The 27,633-nt window shown below is 39.4% G+C and overlaps 1 protein-coding gene across 2 annotated transcripts in view; it reads right to left on the minus strand.

Moving 5' to 3' along the window:
- Window positions 1-27,633, minus strand: part of LOC132686278 (complement receptor type 1-like) — a 68,273-nt gene that overhangs the window by 36,614 nt on the left and 4,026 nt on the right. For both annotated transcript variants that reach the window (XM_078441402.2, XM_078441403.2), the window contains 7 exons: window positions 25,947-26,126; window positions 25,203-25,302; window positions 18,725-18,810; window positions 6,865-7,263; window positions 4,885-5,061; window positions 4,686-4,788; window positions 3,320-3,405 (listed from right to left, as the gene is read on the minus strand). In XM_078441402.2, coding sequence (XP_078297528.1) covers window positions 3,320-3,405; window positions 4,686-4,788; window positions 4,885-5,061; window positions 6,865-7,263; window positions 18,725-18,810; window positions 25,203-25,302; window positions 25,947-26,126 — 1,131 coding nt within the window. The remainder of the gene's footprint in view (window positions 1-3,319; window positions 3,406-4,685; window positions 4,789-4,884; window positions 5,062-6,864; window positions 7,264-18,724; window positions 18,811-25,202; window positions 25,303-25,946; window positions 26,127-27,633) is intronic.

Consider the following 27,633-nt stretch of genomic DNA (forward strand, 5'->3'; position numbering starts at 1 on the left):
GAAGGTAAAGCAACATCCTGTTTGTTTTAGTGAAGAAGTAAATGGGCAGACTGAATATATTCATAGTATTTCTGTATTTAACACATTATATTTCTGTCCTCTTAAAAACAAAAACTAGGGCGCCTGGGTGGCTCAGTCGGTTGAGGGTTTGACTTCGGCTCAGGTCATGATCTCATGGTTTGTGAGTTTGAGCCCCATATCGGGCTCTCTGCTGTCAGCACAGAGCCTGCCTCAGATCCTCTGTCTCCCTCTCTCTCTGCCCCTCTCCTGCTTGAGCTCTCTCTCTCAAAAATAAACATTAAAACACACACACACACACACACACACACACACACACACACACACAAACACCAAAACCAAAAAACTAGCTCCCTTCATCCCACTTCCCTGTGCAGCAATAATCCCATTTCTCTACTCCTGTGACACCAGGACTCCTCTGAGATGTGGCCTATGGTCTGCCCTTCCTTCCCTTCACTCCCCCTTGAACTCATTCCAATCAGACATTTGTCCCACAATTCCACTGAAACTCCTTGTTAAGGCCAATTGGTACCTTCAAGTCATTATACCCCATAATAATTTTCCACCATCTTATTTGACCTCTCTGGAGAATCTCACCTCCTTCAGAGAATTTTCTCTTGGCTTCTAAGATATATCACCCTCCTGTTTCTCTGTCTCTGTCTCCCTCTCTCTCTCCCTGGGTACGGTTGACCCACATAGTGACTGGACAACCCTATCCCTTCCCGTATCTTACACTCTGCTCTCCACAAGTGAAGCTCCTGTATGTCCGCACCCATTGCCATTACAGTATCATTGACTGTATTCCTTACGTTGCATCTTTTGTTCCCGTGACGTACTCGTTCTGTAACCAGAAGCCTGTACCTCCTTCTTTCCTGGTTTTTCTCTTAATATACTGGCTGCTTCTTCTTCATCTCTTTTGTTGATTCATTCTCACCTTTCCAACTTATTAGTGTTGGATTTACAAGGCTCAGCCCACGCATTCCTTTTCTGGCCCCATTCCCCACCTCGGTGATCTCACTGAATTTCTATTTTAAACTCTGTTTCTTGGGGCGCCTGGGTGGCTCAGTTGGTTAAGCATCCAACTTCGGCTCAGGTCATGATCTCACGGTCCATGAGTTCGAGCCCCACGTCGGGCTCTGTGCTGACAGTTCAGAGCCTGGAGCCTGCTTCGGATTCTGTGTCTCTCTCTCTCTCTGCCCCTCCCCTGCTCATGCTCTGTCTCAAAAATAAATAAAAACATTAAAAAAAAACTCTGTTTCTAAACCATCGGCAAATTGTGTCATTTCACCTTTCAGAGTATACCCAGCCTGTGACCACTTCTTACCTCTTCTCCCACTGCTATCCAACATCTGTGGTTAGATCTGTGTAACAGCCTTCCAACTTATACCCTCAGCCATCCCCCTACATTTCCTTGGCTGCATCTCCCTTTTGGGCCCTCAGCTGCTTTCTCACTTGGGAATGCTGATTGACACCCCTGTCACCTCCTTTTCTAACAGTACTGGCTGTCTCAGCCCCCCGGAAGTGAGGGGGAGATAGGGGCTCTCGCACATTACGTAGAGGTCACAGTAACTCCCACATCCAAGCCAACATGACTGGGATCCATGGCCACTCTGGCTCCTTCCACCACTTCTGGTCTTAAATGGAGCAGGTCATGGGTTCCAGTGTCTTCAGAGTTTGTCCAGAGGGATGAGATAATACAGCGTAGAAACAAGAGCCTTAATACCCTTGGGATAAACAGGAGACAAGAGACAGGGAAGATCCAGCAAATAAACTGCTCATTCTTTCTCTTTCTACTAGACAGTTCTGGTTTCACAGAACCTCTTCAGGGATGTGTTATATGAGCCAACAGCCAGCTGGTTTTTTTTGTTTGCTCGTTTTGGTAAAGCCTACGGCCACCTCAGCAACACAACATATTTTATTTATCAGCTTTTCTTTCCTTCCTGCACCCTTTTTTCCTCCTTCACTCTTGTTGCTCCAGAACGGCACCCTCTAATAGAGCGTGACAATTTATGCTTTGCCTCCAACACTGTTTTCCAGGGAATCTCGATCTAAGGTATGTTCCTTCCAACTGAGTCCTCTCCAGAGTAGCCAAAGTGATATCATTAAAAATAAATTCCATCATGTTACTTTTCTACTTACAATGCTCCAGTGGCTTTCTATCTTGCTCAGAATGAAAACCCACGTTGTTACGGGATGTACAGTTACCGCTCTCTTATCACCTCCGACCACTCCTCTATTTGCTCGCCCCGTATCAGCCATATCGGCTTCTGAGAACATGTCAAAAACAGGTTTGCCAAAGAAAATGCCGGGAACGTGTCTGCCTTGGGCCTTTCTACCATCTGTATGGGAAGTTATTCCTCTGTCTATGTCCATTGGTAGTAACCACTTCCCACCAATACTCAAATGTCACTTTCTCAGTGAGGATTCTCATCATCACCTTATTTTACTTATTTATTATTTTTAAATGTTTATTTATTTATTTTGAGAGAGAGAGAGAGAGAGAGAGAGAGAGAGAGAGAGAGAGAGAGAGAGAATCCCAAGCAGGCTCCATGCTGTCCAGTGCAGAACCTGACGTGGGCTCAGTCTCACAAGCCATGAGATCACGACCTGAGCTGAAACCAAGAGTTGGATGCTCAACTGACTGAGGGACCGAGGTGCCCCTCTATAATCACCTTATTTTAAATGGAGACTTTATTCTTTTCCTGGCATTCCTTATCCCCCTTCATATAACCATTTTATTGCGTCACTCTGTTTTTTTTTCTTAATAACACTTGGTGTTATTTGAAATCATCTATTTATGCGTTTGCTTGTTATTTTCTTTGTCTTTCCTTCTGCACAAGAATATAAACAACACGAAAGCAGGGTCCTAGTCTTTCTTGTTGACAGGTATATTACTAGTGTCTAGAAGACTGGTTGTTGGCACATAACAGGTGCTCAAAAATTTTTGTTAAAAGAATGAGGACAGGAATGAATAGATGATCGAAGAAGGACAGAAAAGCAGAAGCGGGAGTATCATTTTTGACAGGAAGAAGAGCCCAGGCCTTAAATTTCTCTCCTTCTGTGAAGCATGTCTCTCCACCTGGAGCACAAAGGATGCTCGTAAACGTTTATAGCATGGTATCCAAAACACACGATGCGCAGATTTATTTCCCCCAGAAACAATCCTTGCAACAAAGAAATATTTCAATCAAAAGTGAAGATAAACAGAGGGGCAAACATTAGATAATTTTACAGGCAAAGCACATTGAACAAACAAACAAGGAGGAAGGTGCAGACCTGAACAGATATCCCTTGTACTCACGCTCACACACAGGAACACTGTTGTTCCAAAGGCTTTTCATTTCAACCAAGGTACAGTAACTAGCAGAACTTCCCTTTAAACGGAACCTGAGGAACAAAAGCAGTAGTGACCGGGCGAGCGCACATGTCTCTCTCCCCTTCACTGACAGATCTCAGCTTCTGTCCTTCTGCTGAAATACAGTTTCGTTCCTAAGTTAAACCCCGGGTGAAAAAGTTCCGCTCATTTGTTTTCTCAGCTGATAGAGGGTCTGACACCAAGACGTCTGGAGAGATTGCAGTTTCCAGTGAGGACAGAGCAGTAACAACTGTCTCTGGTCCTCGGCCTTCAGGAGGTCGTCTGCCCCTGACTGCCCTCGGACAGCTCCCTATTTGTCTCTGTAAGGAACTTTGTCCTCTAACGCAACCCGTAGCCCTTTCCTTTCTTACTGGACCAGGAGGGAAACAACTTCCAATTCAAGTTAGCAAAGAGAAAGGCATCAGAGAGTGCCCTTTTTTGCCAACACATTCGGAATGTTCCCGAATGACACCTGTGGCATATCCAGATTATTGATGAGAAAACCAAATTATCTAGGAAAAATAAGAAAAGGTGAGAAGAGAGGATTCTTTGGAGGACAATCATCCCCAAACATCTGGCTTATTGTTGGACCAATAGCTGCCTGAGTTGCCTCCAGGTGTTTATTGGGTGACAGATATTTGATGCCTGATGAAGGGCCCTTGGAATGTACTGAGAACAACATGCTTTTTACCTGTCAGCGGTGTGGGAACATAATACCAAGATCACTTACAGTCACATAAAGAGTTAATGACATTGCTTGGAACATGAACATCAGTCTTCATGCTCCTTCAACACTGCCTAATCCTAATCAGATGACATATAATTAGATTTAAAAATACTCCCATTTACTCTTTCATTCCTATTCCACATTTCACTACTGACTGGTTTCAGATTTTCTTGAAACAGTCCCTGCATGTCACTTACCTTATAAGTAACTTTCTTTTCTATATCAAACTTTTTTAAAACAAGCCCTCTGCAATATTTCTCCCTTCGCGCCTACAAATTACTTTTTATTCATACGTGTAATAAATAGGCATCAGTAGTAATAAATAGTTTCACTTCAATAGTCAAGATCAGTTGTTATACTTCCGCTGTTCAGTATATTTTACTGTTCTTCCTTTTTAAGCATCCGTTCATGGTTCTATGTGGTTGCTACAATACTTCCCAATCGTTGCCTCAAATACTAGTCTTTTTTGGTACTTCTGTTCCATTAGACAGCTTGCTTTTTGGATAAACCCCCACTGCCCAGGGCACCATCATATTAGCATCCAGAACTGAGTCCCTGGTCTCCGTGCCAGGTCATCATACTCACCCCTCATTGCAAATGAAGGACACTTTTGCCCCAAGCTGGAAATTAAGTGGAAAGAGCACACGACCGTTAGGGAGTTGGTCCAGGAAGTCATCACATGATTTCACTAGGAAAACAACAACAACAACAACAACAAAGAGGTAAGACTGCCTCTGTGAAGAACAAGAAGACTGATCTGCAAACCAGAGGAAACCGCAGGTACCTGCACATGTAGGGGCTGCTGGGCTCCAGTTTCCCTGGGGCGTACAGCGCACAGAAGCGGTCCCTCTGAGATCATAGCCAGGCTCACAACTGTAGAATACTTCCTGCCCAGGGGAAAAACTGTCCTTGTCGCTTGGGGTGGGCTTACCATGCGGAATTTCTGGAGGCGGCGCACATACTGTGGAAAGCACAGGTGCAAAGTACCAGTCATTTATGGAGAAATATCTTTTGCTAAATTCTAACCCTTCTGAGGAGTCAGAGACACAGTTAAAGGGGTTTGGTGTTATAAGAAGGGAAATCAAACGATACTCTAGCCCCCTCCTTTTACTGATATGGCAGTTAAAAATATGGAGATGTAGCCGAAGACCTCACAGCTGGTCCGAAGCAGATAATTAGAGCCAAGTTCTCCCCAGCACAAGGTGAAATACATTTACAAGTCCCTTCTTCTAGTGCTGGCTATTCAAGATGGAGTTATTAGTATTGGTGGGGTTCTCCACCCACATATTTGGTAGAAAGGCGATCCAATTTATAGGCTCATCTTTCAGAAGAGAGGGCTGCTGGAGCCTAAATCTATTTAATAGATTTCCCATGTCTTTTACTGTACTCCTATGATCGAATGTAGTAATCATTCATATTTATATCACTTTGTCTGTTTGTCCTTCCAGCTCTCAGTGGTTGTACAAGGCTGGTGTTAGTTGGTACAAGTTTACAAGTTGGTAAACTCCGTCTTTGTCCCTACGGATCAGCCACAGCATTTACCCATCCACTCCTAAGGCAGCTATTGTGGCATACAAGGCCATTGAGAGAAGCCATTGAGAACAACGTCCACTCAATAAACCCATCCTTGTAACGAGAGGGCATATTGCTTAAAGAGTATTTGACTCAAGGTCTGGCAACCTCCATTCATAGCCCTCTTCGTGCTCAAGGCATCTGAGCTCATTTGCACTTCAACCTAATCTATATCCAATTAACAATGAGGGAAAATCTGTTTGGCTTTAAGCAACTTTCACTCTCAACTTGAGATTCCTAATGATAAAATGTAGGAGATGGACCAGAACAGACAAACTCTAAGGTCTTGGCCACTAGTCTGAGGCTATGATATCTGTCTTCATAAGCCAGTTTCTGATTTTCTGGGAGAGATGCTGACTGAAGTATAACTAGGACCAGGGAACTCGGGCCCTGGAGTCTGACCCATTTGCTTCCATTCCTGGGTACTCCACTTAACAGCACGTGATCTGGACGGTTTACTCAACCTCTGAAATACCAAACAAACTTCACTGCCATATGGATATAAGAATAGCCCTATTGTAAAGGAGTGTTGTGAAGGGTAGATGAGATCATGCATTTAAGGTGCTGATCGCAGGGGCGCCTGGCCGGTTGAGCGTTTGCCTTCGGCTCAGGTCCACGATCTCACAGTTAGTGGGTTCGAGCCCCGCATCAGGCTTTGCACTGACAGTGCAGAGCCTGCCTCGGATGCTCTGTCTCCCTCTCTCTCTGCCCCTTCCCTGCCTGCTCTCTCAAACATAAATAAAGACTAAAAAAATTGGAGTGCTTGTGACACAGCTGACTAGAAAGTCCACCTCAGTTTTCAATATATTTGAGAGATACTGGAGCTGGTATTTCGCCCGGAGACGTGCTCAACAGGAGAGTCTCAAATGTCTCCTTCCTTGATTAACTAAGCTCCTGCTTTCAAAACGAAGGCGCGTACACATAAGTGCACACACACATACATGCACACGCCCACTTTCTTTTTTTTTTTTTAATTTTTTTTTTCAACGTTTTTTATTTTTATTTTTGGGACAGAGAGAGACAGAGCATGAACGGGGGAGGGGCAGAGAGAGATTCTTAATTTCATGCTCCATCCCCCCAAATTGACCCACACTGCTTCCCACGCATCCTCCCCCGGAACAAACACTAATCTCCCGATCCTTTTACAACTCATGCCATTTGTAGGCCCCTTCAAAGCCTCAGTCAGACTCACGCCTAGAGCAGCTTGGCAGCTGTGGCTCCCATCTGTTTCGAGGTTGGCATTTCACACTGGAGGGTCCTTTCATGTCAAAGCCGGACTCACACATAAACACCACGATTTCATTCAAGGAATATAAGGTTTTGCGCTCAGATACTATTATTGCATTTTCAATTTCCGGAGGTGTGCATTTATTAGGTATGATGCACTGAGGGGGAGGGCCGCTCCACGTGCCGACGCGGTTGTCTTTGCTGGTGCAATATATTGACGGCTGGCCCACAAGCTCAAACGGCTTTTTCCCTCTCTGTCCAGAATTGCAGCGATAGGTCACCACCGTCCCGTATGGAAAATATTCTCTGTTGATGCTAGTGAAACTTCCATTGGCAATGTTCGGGGGCGGCCCACAAGGAATTCCTGGGAAAAGAGACAGTGACTTAAATAATAGTGAATTAAGGACAGCAACATGCAGAAGGTTGAAACTAGACCACTTTCTCACACCATTCACAAAAATAAACTCAAAATGGATAAAGGACCTGAATGTGAGACAGGAAACCATCAAAACCTTAGAGGAGAAAGCAGGAAAAGACCTATCTGACCTCAGCCGTAGCAATCTCTTACTTGGCACATCCCCAAAGGCAAGGGAATTAAAAGCAAAAGTGAATTACTGGGACCTTATGAAGATAAAAAGCTTCTGCACAGCAAAGGAAACAACCAACAAAACTAACAGGCAACCAACGGAATGGGAAAAGATATTTGCAAATGACACATCGGACAAAGGGCTAGTATCCAAAATCTATAAAGAGCTCATCAAACTCCACACCCGAAAAACAAATAACCCAGTGAAGAAATGGGCAGAAAACATGAATAGACACTTCTCTAAAGAAGACATCCGGATGGCCAACAGGCACATGAAAAGATGTTCAACGTCGCTCCTTATCAGGGAAATACAAATCAAAACCACACTCAGATACCACCTCACGCCAGTCAGAGTGGCCAAAATGAAGAAATCAGGAGACTATAGATGCTGGAGAGGATGTGGAGAAACAGGAACCCTCTTGCACTGTTGGTGGGAATGCAAATTGGTGCAGCCGCTCTGGAAAGCAGTGTGGAGGTTCCTCAGAAAATTAAAAATAGACCTACCCTATGACCCAGCAATAGCACTGCTAGGAATTTATCCAAGGGATACAGGAGTGCCGATGCATAGGGGCACCTGTACCCCAATGTTTATAGCGGCACTCTCAACAATAGCCAAATTATGGAAAGAGCCTAAATGTCCATCAACTGATGAATGGATAAAGAAATTGTGGTTTATATACACAATGGAATACTACGTGGCAATGAGAAAAAATGAAATATGGCCTTTTGTAGCAACATGGATGGAACTGGAGAGTGTGATGCTAAGTGAAATAAGCCATACAGAGAAAGACAGATACCATATGGTTTCACTCTTATGTGGATCCTGAGAAACATAACAGAAACCCATGGGGGAGGGGAAGGAAAAAAAAAAAAAAAAAAAAAAAAAGAGGTTAGAGTGGGAGAGAGCCAAAGCATTAGAGACTGTTAAAAACTGAGAACAAACTGAGGGTTGATGGGGGGTGGGAGGGAGGGCAGGGTGGGAGGGAGGGCAGGGTGGGTGATGGGTATTGAGGAGGGCACCTTTTGGGATGAGCACTGGGTGTTGTATGGAAACCAATTTGACAGTAAATTTCATATATTAAAAAATAAAATAAAAAAAAAAAAAATAAATAAATAAATAAATAATAGTGAATTAAAATAACTAGTCAGAGATCCAATGAGTATAACTCTTTTTACATTTGCTATTTGCTTTTGATCTTTCTTCACATGTGGGTATGTTTTTACAAAGTCATAATTTATTTTTTAATTTATTTTTTAATATGAAATTTATTGTCAAATTGGTTTCCATACAACACCCAGTTTTCATCCCAACAGGTGCCCTCCTCAATGTACAAAGTCGTAATTTAGGTGGGCATAATAAATAGCATGCATACTGCCTTTCTTACTTACATTATTTCCTATAAGCATATGCATTTTTAATATAATTCACATTCCTTTCATCTTAAACAGCTCTTTGATCATTTTATTTTACCATACTTTACACAGCTTTCCCCTACTCTTTTCCATTTTCCTTCTTAATTTTCATTTTTGTTATTAGCTCAGTAAAGCTTTAAAAAAATAAAAAAAAAAACCCTTGCTAAAAGAAAAAAATGTAAGGGAAGAGAAACAACACAGATATACAACAGTGGGAAATAGTATTAAATATATTTGCATATATATGAGAAATTTATAAAGCTGTAGGCTAATATATGTTAATTAAACATTTTGAAAATCTAAATGATATAAATGGACATGTAAATTACCAATATGCATTCAAGAAGATATAGAAAGCCAGAATGGGCAAAAAAACTTGTAAGAATAGAAGAAAATATTTTACATAAAAATGCTATCAAGTTACTTTCAGGTAATATGTACTTTCAAATGTAATTTCAAATTTTTCACAAGATGTAGAAAATAGAAAACTTACCAACTCATTTCATCAAGCCTAAGTTTGGTATCACAACATGATACCCATGTAAAAGGGATCATATATTAGCTCATTAAAAAAAAAAAAAAACAACTCGCAATACAGTTGAAAATCTGGAAGTAGGACATAGTACATTGTACGACTATAATACTATATAACTAGAATGAAGTAACTTCAGCCAAAACTCCAAAACACTTGAAATTAAAAATAGAAATTCTTAAGAAGGATACTCCTTCTGATAAGGGTAACCTTAACAATTTAAATCAAACATCATTCTACCCCTGCATTCTCCCCCCAGCCCCAAGAAAGACTATAAATGCTGGATAAAATATAAACTATGTCTGTGGATGTATCAGAAAGCAATGAACTAGTGAAGCATTACCAGACCATAATCTTATAGAAGATAAAAAGCTGGGTAAGAGACATTTAGGCTGCTGTTCTGCGGGAAGGATAGCTGAATCAGGAGGGGGGATCCGAGTGGTGAGCAGACTTTGATAGTCTCATGGAGTCAAGGAACTAAAGTGGAATCCAGATCTTGCAAGGTGGAAGCCTTGGTAATATCTTCTGCTGTATACTAATAGGGACCTCAAAGAAATAGGCCTTGGGAATCAAGATTACTGGAGTTGTTCCTCAAGTACTGTGGGTGGCCTAGAAAAATAACAGTTTCTGAAATTGAATGAAAGTGGTCCCAGACTGCTAGGTCCCCAGGTTTCTGGAAGAAATAACAACAAAAATCCTTCCTGAAGAAGGTTCGTTTTCTAAGACCTTGAATTTATTTGTACGGAGAAAGGTTCTCAAGTATAATTCCTGACATACAATCAATGAGATACTTAATGAGATAAAATACTTAATGAGTACTTAATGAGATAAAATAACATGAATGAGAAGCAGCGTTATCACTGACAATAGAAACTGAACCGTTAGGACCCCAGCTATTGGAATTTTCACTCGCAGATTTAAGATAATTATGTTTATCTATTCAAAGGTAAAATATACGAAACCCAAACTTTTGGTAAGAACAAGAAACAATTAAAAACAACAGGGAAAATTTTGAAAGGAATCAAATAAAAGTTGTTGTCATTGTAAAATACATACAGTTACTGAAATTAAGAATCCGATGGAATTAACAGCAGGTGGGACACAGTTGAATAAAGATCAATGAATTGGAAGCCAGGACTGAAGAAAATATCCAGAATAAAACACAGAGACACAGAAGGATCAGAAATACTTAAAAAAGAGTAATAGACTTATAGGATAGAGGGATAAGGAAGGCCTAATGCATATTTAAGTGAATTCCGATAATCAGAGGAGAGTGATAACACAGGGCATGAACATTTGAAGAAGTAATGGCTGAGAGTTTTCCAAAACCAATAAAAGACATCATTAAACCTACAGATTCAAGAAGCCATACAAACTCAAACAATACAAATACTAAAAAAAAAAAAAAAGGAAAAACTTTACCTAGACACATCATAGTAATATTGTAAAAAAAAAAAAAAAATCAAGAGCAATCAATTTTAAAAGAAGCCAGAAAACAGGGGTGATAACTTTTAAGAAACCATGCCTAGAAAAATATTTAAAGAATCTTTTGCCAGAAGACCTACAATACAAAAATGCTAAAAGATAATTTTTTAGATTGAAGGAAAATAGTGTCTTAACTGACTGAACTGCCATTTGGAGGAAGTATAGCAGAAATAGTTAATAGATGGAGGAGTATAAATACTCTGTTTATAAAAACAACAATAATGTCTTGTGAGATCAATGTAAAAGCACAAAAACTGACACAATGAAGGAGAAATAGGATCTGATCGCCTCATTAGATACACAGTGATAAATTAGAATACACATTCGTGATAAATCTTTTAGCAACTTAGGTATAAAAAGCAACTTCCTTAATCTGATAAAGAATATCTCCCTAAAACCTTCTGTAAACATCATGCTTCATAATGACTATTAAAAAACCAATATTAAAAAACCAATATAATGACTATTAAAAAACCTGGGTGGTTCAGTCTGTTAAGCATCTGACATCGGCTGAGGTCATGATCTCACAGTCTGTGGGTTCAAGCCCCACATCAAGTTCTGTGATGATAGCTTGGAGCCTGGAACCTGCTTTGGATTCTGTCTCTCTCTCTCTCTCTCTCTCTCTCTCTCTGCACCTCCCCCACTCACACTTTGCCTCTCTTTCTCAAAAATAAACATTACAAAAAAATTTTTTTTAAAACCCAGTATCTTCTCTTCCATTCAACATTGTACTGGAGGTTCTAGCCAATGCAGTAAAGCAAGAGAAATAAAAAGCTGCAAGAAAGGAAAAGATTAAAAAAATAGGATAATTATTTACCAATGACATGATTATGTATACAGCATATCCAAAAGAATATGCAGATAAACTACTGCATTTCTAAGTAAATTTAGCAAGATTGTTGGTTCCAAGGTCAAATGATTGCGTGTTTAAGAAACAATTAGAAAATGTTACATTTTTCAATGTTACATATCTATGTTTACATTATTTTCTATAATGTAAATTGGCAAATATTATTAAGATTTCAAAAATTTCAAAAATTCATGTTCATGAATTTAAAATTAAAAAATGTAAGTGGCCCACAATTGCATCTGCTGAGTCAATAGAAACCGAATGCCAATTCAAGCAGTATTCTTTTTGTGGAAACTGACAAACTGGTTCTAAATTTTATATGGAAATGCAAAGGGCCAAGAATCACCAAATAAATCTTGGAAGAAGTACATGGCAGAGGAGATGCCACCAGATATCAACTCTTATTAGAATACTATAGTAATGAATACTATAGTAATGAATACTATAGCAATGAAATACTATAGTAATGAAAACTATAGTAATGAAAATAGCACAGAACCTCTCTGAAATGAGACCCACATATAATGACACCTGACACAGATATTAAACTATTGTATTGTGATATACAAAAATGTTTTTTTAATGGTTTTTAAAATCAGTAGTATTAGGTGAATTGCCTACCCATTAGGAAAAAAAACAAACAAAAACACATACAAAAAAGGAAATACATTCCTTGACCATACTTGACACCACACAAAAAATAAATCTGAGGTGAATCATCAACTTAAGAGATAAAATGACAGGCAAAGCTTCCTTACATAGAACAGAGAAAGTGGTGGGGCGCCTGGGTGGCCCGTCTAGTTGGTTGAGCATCCAACTCTTGATTTAGGCTCAGGTCATGATCCCAGGATTGTGGGGTCGAGCCTCATGTCAGGCTCCATGTTGAGTGTGGAGCCTGCTTAAGATTCTCTCTCTCCTTCTCTCTCTGCCCCTCCCCCACTCACACTTGCTCTCCCTCTCTCAAAAATAAAAAATAAAAACATTAAAAAAAAAGAACAGAGGAAGTAGTGACTAGAAAGGAAAAGATTTATTAAGTCTTATTAAAAAACACTATAAAAATGTATACCTTCTATCATCAAAAGACATCATTAAGAAAGCAAAAGGACCAATTTTAGCCTGGAAGAAAATGTGTTTTGTTTATTGTGTTATGTTCATTGTGTATGAAGAATTTCTACAAGACAATAAAAAAGATACACAAACTAGCAAACATTGGGTGAAAATTTTGAACAGGCACTGCACAAAGATATGAAAAGGTGCTCTGCATCATCAGTCATTAGGAAAATGCAAATTAAAGCCACAGTGAGACCCTAGAATCGCTGAAATTTAAACAATTGGTAACTATCAAGTTGACAAAGATATTGAGCAGCTGGAATTTTCATCTGATTTTGGTAGAAGTGTAATGTGTACAACCACAGTATGAAATCTTATGGCAGTATCTATTAAGACTGGCTACGTTCATACTCAACAATTCCACTTATGTAAATATAAACACTATATAGATGTGCATATATATATATATATATATATAAAGATTTGAAAATTTGTATTTGCATATATATGGATATTTATTGCATATGCACATGCATAAAATACTGCTGATATATAAACAGCCGAGTTTACAAATTAATTGTTAAGTTCTTACAACAATTACATACAACAATTACATACAACAAATACATACAACAATTAAAAAAAAGATCCAATTGATCCATATACAACAACATGGATAAGTCTCCTACATATAACACTCAACAGAAGTTGGACACAAAAGAGTACATGCTTTTTGTTTCCTTTAATAGAAAATTCAAGACGGGGCAAACTAATCCTTGTGATAGAAGCCAGAATAATGGTTATTTGGGAAAGATGATCACTGAGGAAGAGCATGGGGAAGCTTCTGATGTGCTATATCTTATTTGAATGCTATTAATGTGGGTGTGTTCACTTTGTAAAGTTTCATTGAAGTGAATGATTGCTACTGAGCACTTTATATATATATGTAGTAATATACAAATATATGTCTTTCAATAAAAAGTCTAGATGGTGTGAAAAAAATGTTGCAAAAAAGACCTTCCAGGGGAGTCGGGCAGGGGGATGGGTTAAGTAGGTGATGGCTATCAAGGAGGGCACTCTTTGTAATGGGCACTGGCTGTTGTATATAAGTGATGAATCACTCAATTCTATTCCTGAAGTTAATATTACACTATATGTTAGCTGACTGGAATTTAAATAAAAACTTGGAGATTTAAAAAAGGAGAAGAAAGAAAGAACTGCCAGCAACATAAACTATAGGCAATAGGGCTTTATTGGTGAGTTTTTTTCAAATATCTAAGGAAGAAATAATGCCTTAAAGGGAAACAAATCTATGGAACACAATCAGGTGGCTTTATGAGTCTATTGTAAGTTTGATACCAAAACCTCATAAGGACATGAGAACAATATTTCATTTTTTTTTTCTCACGGGAGAAATGAAATGGGAAAAATATTACACGGGGTATTTAAATCACGGGAAAAATATTACAGTCTGATCTCTCTAAAAAACATTAGGAATGGGGTGATAAAAGTGTTCTAGAATGAGTGGTGCTGGTCGCACAACCTTACGAATATACTAAAAATCATTACAGTGTATTCTTTAAAAGAGCAACTTTATGATATGTAAATTATATCTCAAAAACATCTAAAATACATTACAAAAGCACATTAAACAACATACAAAAATTATAAAATATTTTGTCAAGTTGATGTATTCCAAGAATATAAAATTGGAATTCAAAATCAGTTTGTCTTTCAAAAAGAAACTAAAACAATTCATTACATTAAAAGAGTAATGGAGAGGGGCGCCTGGGTGGCTCAGTCGGTTGAGCATCCGACTTCAGCTCAGGTCATGATCTTGCAGCTCGTGGGTTCGAGTCCCGCGTGGGGCTCTGTGCTGACAGCTCAGAGCCTGGAGCCTGTTTCGGATTCTGTGTCTCCCTCTCTCTCTGTCCCAACCCACTCGCATTCTGTCTCTGTCTCTCTCAAAAAGAAATAAACATTAAAAAAAGAGAGAGAGAGTAACAGAGAAACAGATACGATTGTTCAATATATGTAGCCAATGTGTTTGGTAAACTTTACGGTTTAATGATAAAAAAAAATTCTTAGCAATGAAGAATATTATAAGGGAATTTTCTTAATCTAAAAATGGGTATCTACAAAAGCCTACAGCAAATATTGGTTAATGGTGAAATATTTCAATCTTTCCCTTTGAGATGGGGAACAAGACAAAGATACCTTCATCAAGATTTTATTAGGGGTCCTATCTAGTATATGAACAAAAGAGAGAAGGAAGACAAGGAGGGAGGGAGGAAGGGAGGAAGCAAGTAGGAGAGAAGGAAGGAAGGAAGGAAGGAAGGGAGGGAGGGAGGGAGGGAGGAAAAGCGAGCTGGTTGGTTGCTTGCTTCCAAGTGCTTTGGAGAACTTAAGAGAAAGAAAATGCTCTAAATTCCTGTTCAGGGTCTGGTTCTGAAAGCTTCTCTACCTGCCCTAAAATAAATACTTGTAGGGCACCTAGGTGGCTCGGTCAGTTGAGTGTCTGACTCTTGATTTGGGCTAAGGTCATTATCTCAAGGTTGGTGTGATAGAGCCCGCTTCATGCTCTGCGCTGACAGCGTTCTCTCTCCCTCTCCCTCTCCCTCTCTCTCTGCTCCTCCCCAGCTCCCATGCTCACTGTCTCTCCTCTCTCTCTCTCCCAAAATAAATAAATAAACTTAAAAAAAACAAACAAAAGAAAAACACTTGCATTCCGTAGCCACAGAGCCAAAACTTCTGAAGCACAAATCTAACATCTAATCAATCCTGTAGCTGGATTCCACGACAAATTGAATTCACGACAGGGTCTCTTATGTTAAAGTTTGAGAGCTGATTGGAAGGAGGACTCTGAAAATTGGGATGGAGATATATGGACAGATTCGAACAAAGCTGAATACCTTGAACCTGGGAGTTCTGCTGAGTCTCCTTTGCTAGGGGAAACAGGCCCTCCTCCCCTGTCTGAGGGGGTCCTCCCCTTCTCTAAAGAAACTGTAATGATCTCTCATGAGGCAGCTGCCCTGATAGGATTGCCAGAGAAAATATAGAATGTCCAGTTAAATGTGAATTTCAGAAAAACATTGAAAAAGCTCTAAGGGTAAGTATATCCCCAATATCACAAGGCACATAGTTAGAATACAAAAGTATTTGTTGCTTATTTGAAATTTGAGTTTAACTGAACATCATGTATTTTTATTTACTAAATCGGGCAGCCCAAATTTCAGGGACCGCTGATCTTCCTCCGGACCTACCCCTACTACTTCGCATTGTTTCTGGTCCTTAAACCTGATTTAAGTCCTGGCAGACCTGGAAGTACAGGAGGGGGTGGGGAGTACAAGTTATGACCTACAAGAAGGTGCAGAACACCAGAAATGAGACTGTGAATTCAGCGGGTCAGAGTCTGGCCTCTGCTGAACGAAGCTGAAATACCAGATCTTTTTCAGGATACTATTGAGGAAGCAATTCTATGACTTGGGGATTTACGAATGCCAGAGTGGATTTATGTAGTATCTGTTTGTCAACTCCCCACCAGGGGTGTGCACAGGGGTGGGGTGTTGAAAGAGAGAACTTTTAGGGGCGCCTGGGGGGACCGGTCAGTTGAGCATCCAACTTGGGCTCAGGTCCGGATCTCGCGGTTTGTGGGTTCAAGCCCCGCATTGGGCTCTGTACTAACAGCTCAGAGCCTGGAGTCTGCTTCCGATTCTGTGTCTCCCCCTCTCTGTGCCCCTCCCAAGCCCATGCTCTGTCTCTCAATAATAAATAAGTGTTAAAAAAATAAAAAAAAAAAAAGAAAGAGAGAACATTTATCTTTTCACCCAAGGCTTTGAGTAATACATTCATGCAGAATATTCAGTAACCTTGAAAAACATCTATGGTGCTTATTCTCTGTAGGCTGGGAATGACGTTGGGATTTAGTTATGGAATTGTCTTCCCTGAATTTAATGGTGACGGAAGGACCTCAGGATGGTAGAGGTCAAGTGGCAGCACTCGAGGGCCAGAGGGCCAGAGACAATTGAAACAGAAATGAGAATGATTTGCCTGCAGAAATCGTTGCTCCGGGCTGATTGATTGCGGAATCTCTAAAACCGAAATAGAAGAATAACGGACTACAGTGTTATTAGATGGGCAGAAGCAGAAAAGATCTAGGTTTGACTTGAATCACTGAAAAAAAAAAAAAAAAAAGTTATGGTTATTCACCAACCAATGCCCAGACTTGAGAGCCAGTTTATGGACCTAGGGCAGTTTGAATAAATAGGAGACTGGATCTTCTTGAGAAAGCATGCAGCTGCACAGTCAAAATGTATACCAGAAGTTTCCTCCCACTTTCACCAAGGAGGTGGAAAGCCATTCACCAAGGTTTAGATATACAAAAGGTTACAGGTTTATTTATTTTTTTTAATTAATTTATTTTTTTTAACGTTTATTTATTTTTGAGACAGAGAGAGACAGAGCATGAACGGGGGAGGGGCAGAGAGAGAGGGAGACAGAATCGGAAGCAGGCTCCAGGCTCTGAGCCATCAGCGCAGAGCCCGACGCCGGGCTCAAACTCACGGACCGCGAGATCGTGACCTGGGCTGAAGTCGGACGCTTTACCGACTGAGCCACCCAGGCGCCCCAAAAGGTTACAGATTTAGAAACAGAGATGAAAATACAGGAATAGATATAGGTGTGTTATCTTTAAATTAAGAGATCTAGCCAGAGTACTGTCCTGTCACCTAATGTTTTCACATAAAATATATAATTAACATCTTTACATGTCATGAAGTGCTTTTCCATGACATCTTTTTTTTTAATGCTTATTTATTTTTTAGATAGAGAGAGAGAGAGAGAAAGAGTTGGGAAGGGGCAGAGAGAGAGGATACATAGAATCTGAAGCAGGCTCCAGGCTCTGAGCTGTCAGCACAGAGCCCGATGGAGGGGCTCAAACCCACAAACTCTAAGATCATGACCTGAGCTGAAGTCCCAAGCTTAACCAGCTGAGCCACCCAGGTGACCCCCCCCCCCTTTTTTTAATGGCTGAATAATATTCTGGTGCATGGCTGGTATTTCTTGTAACTTTGATTTTATGTTTCTTAGGGAATTCTCCATAGTCATTTTTTTTTTAATGTTTATTTATTTTTGAGACAGAGAGAGAGCATGAATGGGGGAGGGTCAGAGAGAGGGAGACACAGAATCGGAAACAGGCTCCAGGCTCAGAGCGGTCAGCACAGAGCCCGACGCGGGGCTCGAACTCCCAGACCGTGAGATCATGACCTGAGCTGAAGTCGGCCGCTTAACCGACTGAGCCACCCAGGCGCCCCTCTCCATAGTCATTTTAACATGACTCCTTCCAGTACTTTCCAGACCATGATTTGAAACATTTAGGTTACTTTAACATTTTTGCCATTATAAAGAATGCAGCAATGAAACGTTTACAGTGAACTCCTAGTAAAAGTCTGTGTTTATTTCCCAAGCATAGGTTCTAAGAACTGGGTCAAAATAGATGCCCACTTTTGAGGGTCACAGTACACGGTACCCTTCAAGAGGTTTTGTGTAACTCTAGGTACATGAAAGTGTTGATTCATACACAGCTTCACCAACCTTGGAGAGTAACACTTAAAAAAAAATCTTCACTAATTTGCCAAGCAGAATGATTGTTATACTGGGGGTGGTACAGTCAACATAATTCCAAATTATTTGAAGTAAAAATAAAGTTTGAAGGCTTTTCTGCATTTAAGTCCCCAGATTCAGAAAAGGTACATCCTGGGATAAGGAAACATTTAAGGAAAGAGTTGCCAGAAACCCCCTAGGGATTGAGGGACAAATGCACAAAAGGAATTCAATTAAGATTTTTACAACTCAAGGAGGAAACTTAGAATCCATTGGTGAAGGTAACAGGAAAGAATATCTCAACTCACTTTCACAAGTAGGTGGGCTGTTATCCCAGACGACAATATTGCCCGAGATGAGGCACGTGCTAGAGGGCTGACCAATGAGTCGGTATCTAAAGATAAAGAAGAATGAATGTTATATTCCCTGTTCATTTTCCTACTTATATTGCTACTAACTAGAGCTCACAATCTTGGAGAATTCAGGACAATTTCCATTTGTCATAGTACGATCACTTTCCCAAAGTTTATGTCTTCATTTGGACTTTAAATTTTTTTCTTCACGCCTTCTCAACTAAATGGGCTCTCTCTACTTTAAGCCACGGTTTTGTAGAAGCCTACAGTATTTAAGATTCATCAACCTCAAACCAAAGGAAATCCAAATAGAACAACAAAAGTCCAACACTGATTTCATATTTAAAATGGTCAAGGCAGAAATTCTCACTTAGTATGCCACAAACTATTCCAAGCGTGCCATAAATGTGGAATATCTCCCCCATTGATAAGGTCTTGCAAAAACTATAGTAGAATATTACAACCAGGACATTGGCATAGGTATGATCTGCCAATTTGGTTCAAATTTCCTCAGTTTTATTTGTGCTAGTTTGTGTGAGGGGTGCATGTGTATTTACATCTATGCAATTTTTTTTTTATACAGACTATTTTTAAGAGGAGTTTCAAGTTTACAGAAATATTGACCAGAAGGTACAGGGATTTACCATATACTCCCTTTCCACACACATGCACAACCTCCCACATTACCAACATCCCCCACCAGAATGGTACAATTTGTTGCAATTGATGAAGCTACGTGGACATATCATTATCATCTCAAGTCCATAGTTTACATCAGGGTTCACTCTTGGTGTTGGACATTCTATGGGCTTGGACACATGTAAAATGACATGTATCCAAAGAGTCGGACGCTCACCCAATTGAGCCACCCAGGCGCGCCTCCCCCCCCCGCCATGTTGTTTTAGTTTGCATTTTCCTAATGGCTAATGAAGCTGAATATATGTTCATGTACTTACATCGCATATTCTCTTCGATGACATGTCCATTCATGTCCATTCTGGATTCAATAGTATGCCTCTAAATTTACGTCCTGAAACCTCAGAATCTGACTTTATTTGGAAATAAGTTTGTGGCGGATGTAACAGAGTTAGGATGAGGTCACACTGGATTAGCGGGGGCCCTACTCCAATGACTGGTGTCCTCAAAGGAAGAAGGAAGTTTGGACAAAGAGACACACAGAGGGAAGACAAAGGTAACACGTACAGAGGCAAAGTCATGTGAGGCAAAGCCAGACAGAGGCAGAGATGGAGAGATGTGTTTATAGCCAAGTGATGCCAAGGACTGCTGGTAACCACCAGAAGCTAGAGGAAAAGCATGGAATAAATTCTTCCTTAGAGCCTCCAGTAGGAACCAACCTGCTAACACCTTGATTTCAGACTTGTTCAATTCCATCCCTAACTTGCTGTGAGTTTTTACCATGATTTGTTACTGGACTTTGTCAACTACAATTTCTGGGACCGTTGATATGAGCATATATATTTTCTACTTTGAGCATACAAATTAATATGAGCTTGGGTGGATCAGTTGATTAAGTGTCTGACTCAATTTCAGCTCAGGTCATGATCTCACAGTTCACCAGCTAGAACCCACATCGGGCTCTATGCTAACAGTGTGGAGCCCGCTCGGGATTCTCTCTCTCTCCTTCACCCTCTGCCCCTCTTCCGCTCTCTCTCTCTCTTAAAATACATACATAAAACACTTCTAAAATATTAAAATTTTTTTCCTCTTTAGCCCGTTAATATAGTTGATTATGTTGATTGATTTTTGGATGTTGAATCTGTCTTGCATACCCGGAGTAGTTTCCACTGTGGTCACTGTAGGCAATTTTTTTAATGCCTTACTGGGTTTGATTTGCTAACATTTTATAGATGGTAAAAAACTTCAATAAAGTATTAACAAATCAAACCCAACAGTACATAAAAAGAATCATTTACAATAGCCAACTGGGATTTATTCCAGGTATGCGATTAATATTTTTAAAGACATGGAGTTCACAGTTAATAAGTTCTTCTCTTTCGTATTTGGAAAAGGTGTGCCACTTCCTTCTTGCCTCCATATTTTCAGATAGTAAACCCACTGCCATTCAAATTGTGTTCCCCTATAGGTAGTGTGTCCTTTCTCTTTGCTTGCCTTTAAGATTTTTCTCAAGGGAATTTGTAATTACTTATTGAAGCGATTTTATGAAGGCTGCTTTAAAATCTTCGTTAGATAGTTCCAACATCTGACTCATCTTGGCATTGGCATCCTTACTGGTATTGATTATCCCTTCTCAGTGAAGCTGCGATTTCCCTGGTTCTTGATGTGACATGTGATTTTTCTCTTGGATCCTAACACTTGGGATATTGTGTTAAGCGACTCTTGCTCTTAGTGAAATCAAGTTTAGCACGTAACCGCTCTCTTTAGGGTAGTGTGTAGATTCTGGCCTATTTTTGTGGGCTTTAGTTCCAACGACAATTGGATTTTCCAGTCTTGCAGGGCTATTCTGGTCGGCTTCATTCTCCTGGCTCCGCATCCCTGCTGACACTGCCTGGGACGGCGGAGGCGCTTCTCTGACCTGCCTGGTACCACTAGGTGAGGCGTGAGAGATGTTCAACCCTTGCATGGAGAGGAACCCCTCTGGCCTGTTCTCTGGCTATCTGGGGAGGGGGGAGCTCCCCCTTCGTTCTGTGTTGTGGCCACCAGGGGAGGGAAGTCCCTATCTAGGCTGCATTTTGCTGCTGGGTGGAGAACCAGGAGTCATGGGTCTGGGAGGCTCTCTCCTACTGCATGGAGGAGGAGGAAACCCCGAACCTGGTTCCCTTTCTGCTGCTGGGTTGAAGTCTAGGTCTCACCAACTGGGTTCTGTTGACGCCGTCACCACCGGCAGAAGAGAGCTCACTGCTGCTGGCTGGTGTGGGGCATTAGATAAAATTGTCATTGGGACTGAAGCCCAGGTTCTACCATTGATACAGCTGCTGGTGACCTGGGGACCTGCTGCTTCTCAGGGCTTCTCTGAGAAGGAGAGATGCTCCCCTGCCCTATCCGTGATTTCTGCTTATGCTGCTAAGCTGGGCAGATTAGACCACTATTGCCATCCACATGTCTCCCCACCACCTCCCCACTAAGCTTCCCTTTTCCCAGCCCTTTGACCAGAGAACAGGCTTCTCTCTCCCTCTCTTCCTGCCTGCTGAATATTCAGGGCTGCGTTCCTTCCAAGCACCCAGTCTTGGAGATAAAAAGGAAATCCAGGGACCTCACTACGGGGTCATTCTTTAAGTTTTATAGTCCTCCAGCCCATCTCCTTTCCACCTTTTGTGGTCCTTTCATGGTTACGTGTTGACCAGTTTCCAGGGTATTTAGCTACATAGAGAGATGCAGAGAAAAGTGAGTCTGCCCATCGTGTCCTAGAACTGGAAGTTCTTGCAATCGACATAAGTTTTAATGCTCTTGGAAGATAATGGAAGTATTAAATGTGTATGCACCTAATTACATAGCCTCAAATATATAAAACAAAACCCAGAAATACAAGAGGAAATTGGAAAAAAAATTGATAGATCAAGCCTGCTTTAGAAAAGAAACACACTCTGCTCATTTTATGAGGATAAATTGGTTATAAAGCCAGACAAGGACAGCATGAGAATGGGAAATTATGAGGCCTATCATACTTATGAGAATAAAAAGGAAAAAAATCTGAAATAAAATATGATAAAACAGATCTAGCAGTATATAGAAAATATTTATTATACTTCCAGACTGAGTTGGGTTCCTCCAACATTTCAGGTTTAATCTGTTAGCGCAATTCATGACATGCATTCCTCCTACTTCACTCTTTTGTATTTGGTTATTCAGTCGCCCCAGGCCCCGTTGTTGAAAAGATTCTTCTTTTACCTTTGAACAGTCTTGGGGCCTTGTTGCAAAATAGTTGATGATAAATGTACGGTTTTACTTCTGGATTCCCAATTCTGTTCTACTGATCTGTACATCTGTCCTCATGTCAGTATCACACATTCTTGATTGCTGTAGGTTTATAGTAAGTTTTGAAATTGAGAAGTTCTGCTTTTTCAAGATTTTTTTTTGACTGTATGGGTGCCTTGCACTTCCATAAGAATTTCAGGGTCAACTTGTCGATTTCTGCAAAAGGATGCTGGAATTTATAGGGATTGTATTAAATCTGCGGGTCAATTTGGTGAAGTCAATATTCTATAATTCTATAATATTCAATATTATTATAACACTAGCAATATTAAGTCATCCAATCTATGAATATAGAATATATTTCCATTTATGTAGATCCTCTTTAATTTTGTTTTCAAAAATATTTCATAATCTTCAGTGTATACTTTTATACTTCTTTGGTTCAGTTTATTTCTAAGTGATTTTATTTTTTTGATGTTATTGTAAGTGGAACTGGTTTCTTAATTTCATTCTCAGATTGTTTATTGCTAGAGTATAGAAACACAATTTAATTTTGTGTATTGGTCTGATATCCTGAAACTTGTTGAACTATTTATTAGCTGTAATAGGTTTTTTGGTGTGTGTGTGTGTGTGTGTGTGTGTACATTCCTTAGGATTTTCTATACAACACACATCATTTTCAAACAGTTATTTATTTAAATTTTTTAATGTTTGTTTATTTTTGAGTGAGAGAGTGAGAGAGCGTGAGCAGGGGAAGGACAGAGAGAGGGGGAGACACAGAATCTGAAGCAGGCTCCAGGCTCTGAGCTGTCAGCACAGAGTCCAATGCGGGGCTCAAACCCATGAGCTGTGAGATCATGACCTGAGCTGAAGTCAGATTCTTAACTGACTGAGCCACCCAGGTGCCCCCAAACAGAAACTGTTTTAATCCTTCCTTCCAATTTGGATGCCTTTTGCTTCTTTTTCTTGATTAATTGTCCTGGCTTGAACCTCCAGTACAATGTTGATTAGAAGTGGTAAGAAGTTTTCAATAACTTTTAATTTATATTAAAATTGTGTGTGATGTGTATGTGTGTGTGTGTGTGTGTGTGTGTGTGTGTGTGTGTGTGTGTTATAAAACTACATTTCTTAGCTGTGGATCATGGGAAGAGAAGTTTGAAAACCACTGTCCTAAGGAAACTTTTGTACATGTGCGCTAGGAGGCATGTATATTCATATCAGGAATGCTTAGAGTAGCCAAAACAAAACAAAGTAAAACAAACTGGCAACAATCCAAATATAACAAGCAAGAAAAAATAAATTGTGGCATACCCACATAAGGAAATACTCTCCCAAGTGAAAATGAATTAACCACAACCACATAGATAATTGGCAAAAACAAACTGTTAAATAGAAAAGCCAGTTGAAGAGAAGTACATAGCGTATCATGCCAGTGACATAAAGCTTAAACTAGGGAAAGCTAAATAGAAACTGACTTGGAGTATGTATGGGAGAAAAGGGGAACAAATGGAAGGGAACGAACCACACAAAATTCGGGATGGTCGTTCCTTCCACACAGATGTTGGAGGTAGAAGGGGAATTGGAAAAGGCACATAGGTGGCTTCCAAGGTACTAGCAATGTTTCTTAAGGTAGGTGGTGTATACGCCGAAGTTCATTTTATCGTTATTGCTTATGCTATAGTAAATGTATTTTAAGTGAGCAATAAATAATAAAAACAAAGCAAAAGTTAAGATCTATGGTAAAGCAGTCTCTCTACTTCTTTCCTGAATTGGTTGTCTCCCTTCAGGATAAGCCAAGAATATGCCCACAGCAAGATTTCTGCACTGTGTGCGTTTCTGGAGAGGTGCTCTAACAATCGAAATTTGCCTGTCTACCATTCAGCTCCATCATCCCAAACAAATCATTCTTTCCCACTTCTCAGTCCAACATTTCTAGTTCTTGGCGCTTTGGGGCAAGAATATATGCATGGATCAACTACTGTTTGTTCCATTTGCGTCTTTAGAGAGCTGGTCCTTCCCATTTAATGAATGTTTCGCTTGGTTTTAGGTACATTAATTGGTTGTGCAGTAGGCATCTTTCCTCTCCACCCCCAGGTTTCTAGCATGGATATAGGTTTTTTCCTATTTTTCCAATATTTGTTTAGTCATTTCAGGCAGAGTTGAATGCCTGGATTCAAGCCACCACTTCTATTTAGAAATCTTATTGCTGTTTTTTTAACCTCTTTTTTAAAAAATTTATTTTGAGAGAGAGCGAGAGAGAGCAGGGGAGGGGCAGAGAGAGAGAGGGTGAGAGAGAGAATCTCAAACAGGCTTTTCAGCATCAGAGCAGAGCCCGAGGCAGGGCTCAGACTCATGATATCGGGATCATGACCTGAGCCAAATCCAAGAGTCAGAAGCTTAACCAACTGAGCCACCCGGGCACCTCTCTTATTGCTATGTTTTTAATAGGCAGGTAGACTTTCTAAGACTATTGCTTAGAGATTGGTGCTACAATTCTGGAACTGTCCTCCCAAACAGTGATGCTTGGCACTAGACTCACCCTTCATTACAAGCATAATTAATAGTTGATCCAAACTTGGTGTCTCCGTTTATGGTCATTCTGCCATTGATGAGTTCTGGAGGAGTTCCACATGATTTACCTATGGGAAAGAAGTAGAATTTGGGGACCGGACATCGAACACTCCAAACTTCTCTTAGTAAGTACATAAGATCCCAATTGGCTGTCCCAACCTTTACTGAAAAGCATTTGTAGTTCCAAGGCTTTTGCCCCCTTGAAAGACACTTACAAGACTGCCTTAGGACCAGCCACCCACTAAGCACCACTTTCAAAAAGAGCCTTCCTCCAGATCTACCTCATCCTCATACTGTGCCTCCCAGAAAAATGTAAACTTCCCTTATTCCCAAAGTGTTCACTTTGTAATTCAACCAGTGTAAATCGGGGTCTCGAAGTGTGGGATTTTCTCCCCGCCTACACTTCTCTTTCCTTTCCCAAGTCACTCGTTACTCAGTTTCAGTGGTGACAACGGGGAACCCCTACTGAATGGAGGTTTTCCCTCAGTCATGCCTTGTGATAGTCATTTCTCATGAATCGAACTTGTAATGAAGGTGTCAGGAAGTCAAAGCAATAGGAAGATAGGACGCAAAGAATAACTCTCACATCTGCAATCCCTTTTAGGCAAACTTATTAAGTCATATGCATCTTGGTTCCAAAACCTGAACAATTGAATCAGCTCTTATGGACATTTAACTGACACAGTGGAATTCTCAGTCTAAAGGTACTTACGTTCACATTTGTTTTCAGCACTTGACCAGGTCAAGTTCTCTTGGCAGGTGATACGGAACTGTTTCTTGTAGTAACCAGGGCGGCATATGTAGTTCAAAGATGCCCCAATGGGAAACTCAGACTTCTCAATCTGTTCTGTAGGCCTGGCAAACGGGAGCTGTGCCGGGGCTTTGCAATTACCTGGAGACCAAGACCACAGTGGCATCAAAGTTAATGGAGAAACTTCTACTCTGCTGTCTGTTTGTCTCCAATATGCTTCATGGATGTGATCAAAGAAGAAGAATACTGTAATAATGGTAAAATTATTGCTTCCCTTAGTAGCGATCTTAGATATGAACTTTTTAAATCAGCATCTACTCACTTAGAAAGTCATTGCTATTTTGAAGGCAATTAAGAGTTAAATATATATATATGTGTGTATGTGTATGTATATATATGTACATATATATTTATATATATAATTTATATATATATAATTATATATATAAATATATAAAATATATAATATATAATATAAAATATATAAAAATATATAAATATATATATAAATATATATGTAATATATATAAAAATATATATAAAATATAAAATATAAAATATAATATAAAATATATATAATACATAATATAAATATATATAATATATAATATATATAATATAAAATATAATATAAAATATAAAATATATAATATATAATATATAAATATATATTTACATATATTTATATATAATATATAATTTATACATATTTAATATATATAAAATATATTTAATATATAAATATCTATTTAATTATTATACATTAATAATATATGTATATTATATATATACATATATATATATATATTTAAATACTAGACTCAGCTATCTCCCCTTCAGGCCTAATAGGTTTAAGTTAAGGTAATAAAAATAATATTTACAGTCAAACAGTATGTAATCAAGAAGAAATATCTGTTGGAAAAATATTTTATTCTAGGTTTGGAAATCTGTCGGTTTTGTTTTTTCAAATTTTTAATTTTTATTATTTAAAAATTTTTTAAATTTTTTTAAATTTTTTAAAATTTTTATTTATTTTTGGGAGAGGGAGAACTCCTGTGGGGCAGGGGCAGAGAGAGGGCAACAAAAAATCCAAAGGGAATCTGCACTGACAGCAGTGAACCCGATGTGGGGCTTGAACTTGCAAACTGTGAGATCATGACCTGAACTGAAGTTGGTTCATTAAGCTTGTGGTAATTTGTAACAGCAGTAATAAGAAACTAATACAAAATATAATGGTGTATAGTGTTAGGAACTGGATTCGTATCGATCTGGACTTGAACTTCTACTTACTAGCTGTGAGGCAAAAGTAAAAATGCAAATATGGATAATAGCCCAAATAAAAAAGAATGTATGAATCCTCACTAGAGAAAGCTTGACCTAGCTTCCTTTTCCTCCTTCATTTCCAATCCCTCAAATTATTTATCCTATAATAAATAAATTATTTATCCTATTTGTCCTATAATAAATATATTAACGTGAACTCCATAAACTCAAGATCTACTCTAATTTATTAAAAAAAACCTCTTCCGCATAGCTTTACAGTATATTAAATACAATAACTGAAAAATATTTGAAGTATTCAATTTGATGACTTTTGACACATGTATGCCTCATGAAACTATTACCACAATGGAAATAACAAACACTT

The sequence above is a fragment of the Panthera onca genome, chromosome F1 (genome assembly GCF_046562875.1).
Source record: "Panthera onca isolate mPanOnc1 chromosome F1, mPanOnc1 haplotype 2, whole genome shotgun sequence".
NCBI lineage: Eukaryota > Metazoa > Chordata > Mammalia > Carnivora > Felidae > Panthera > Panthera onca.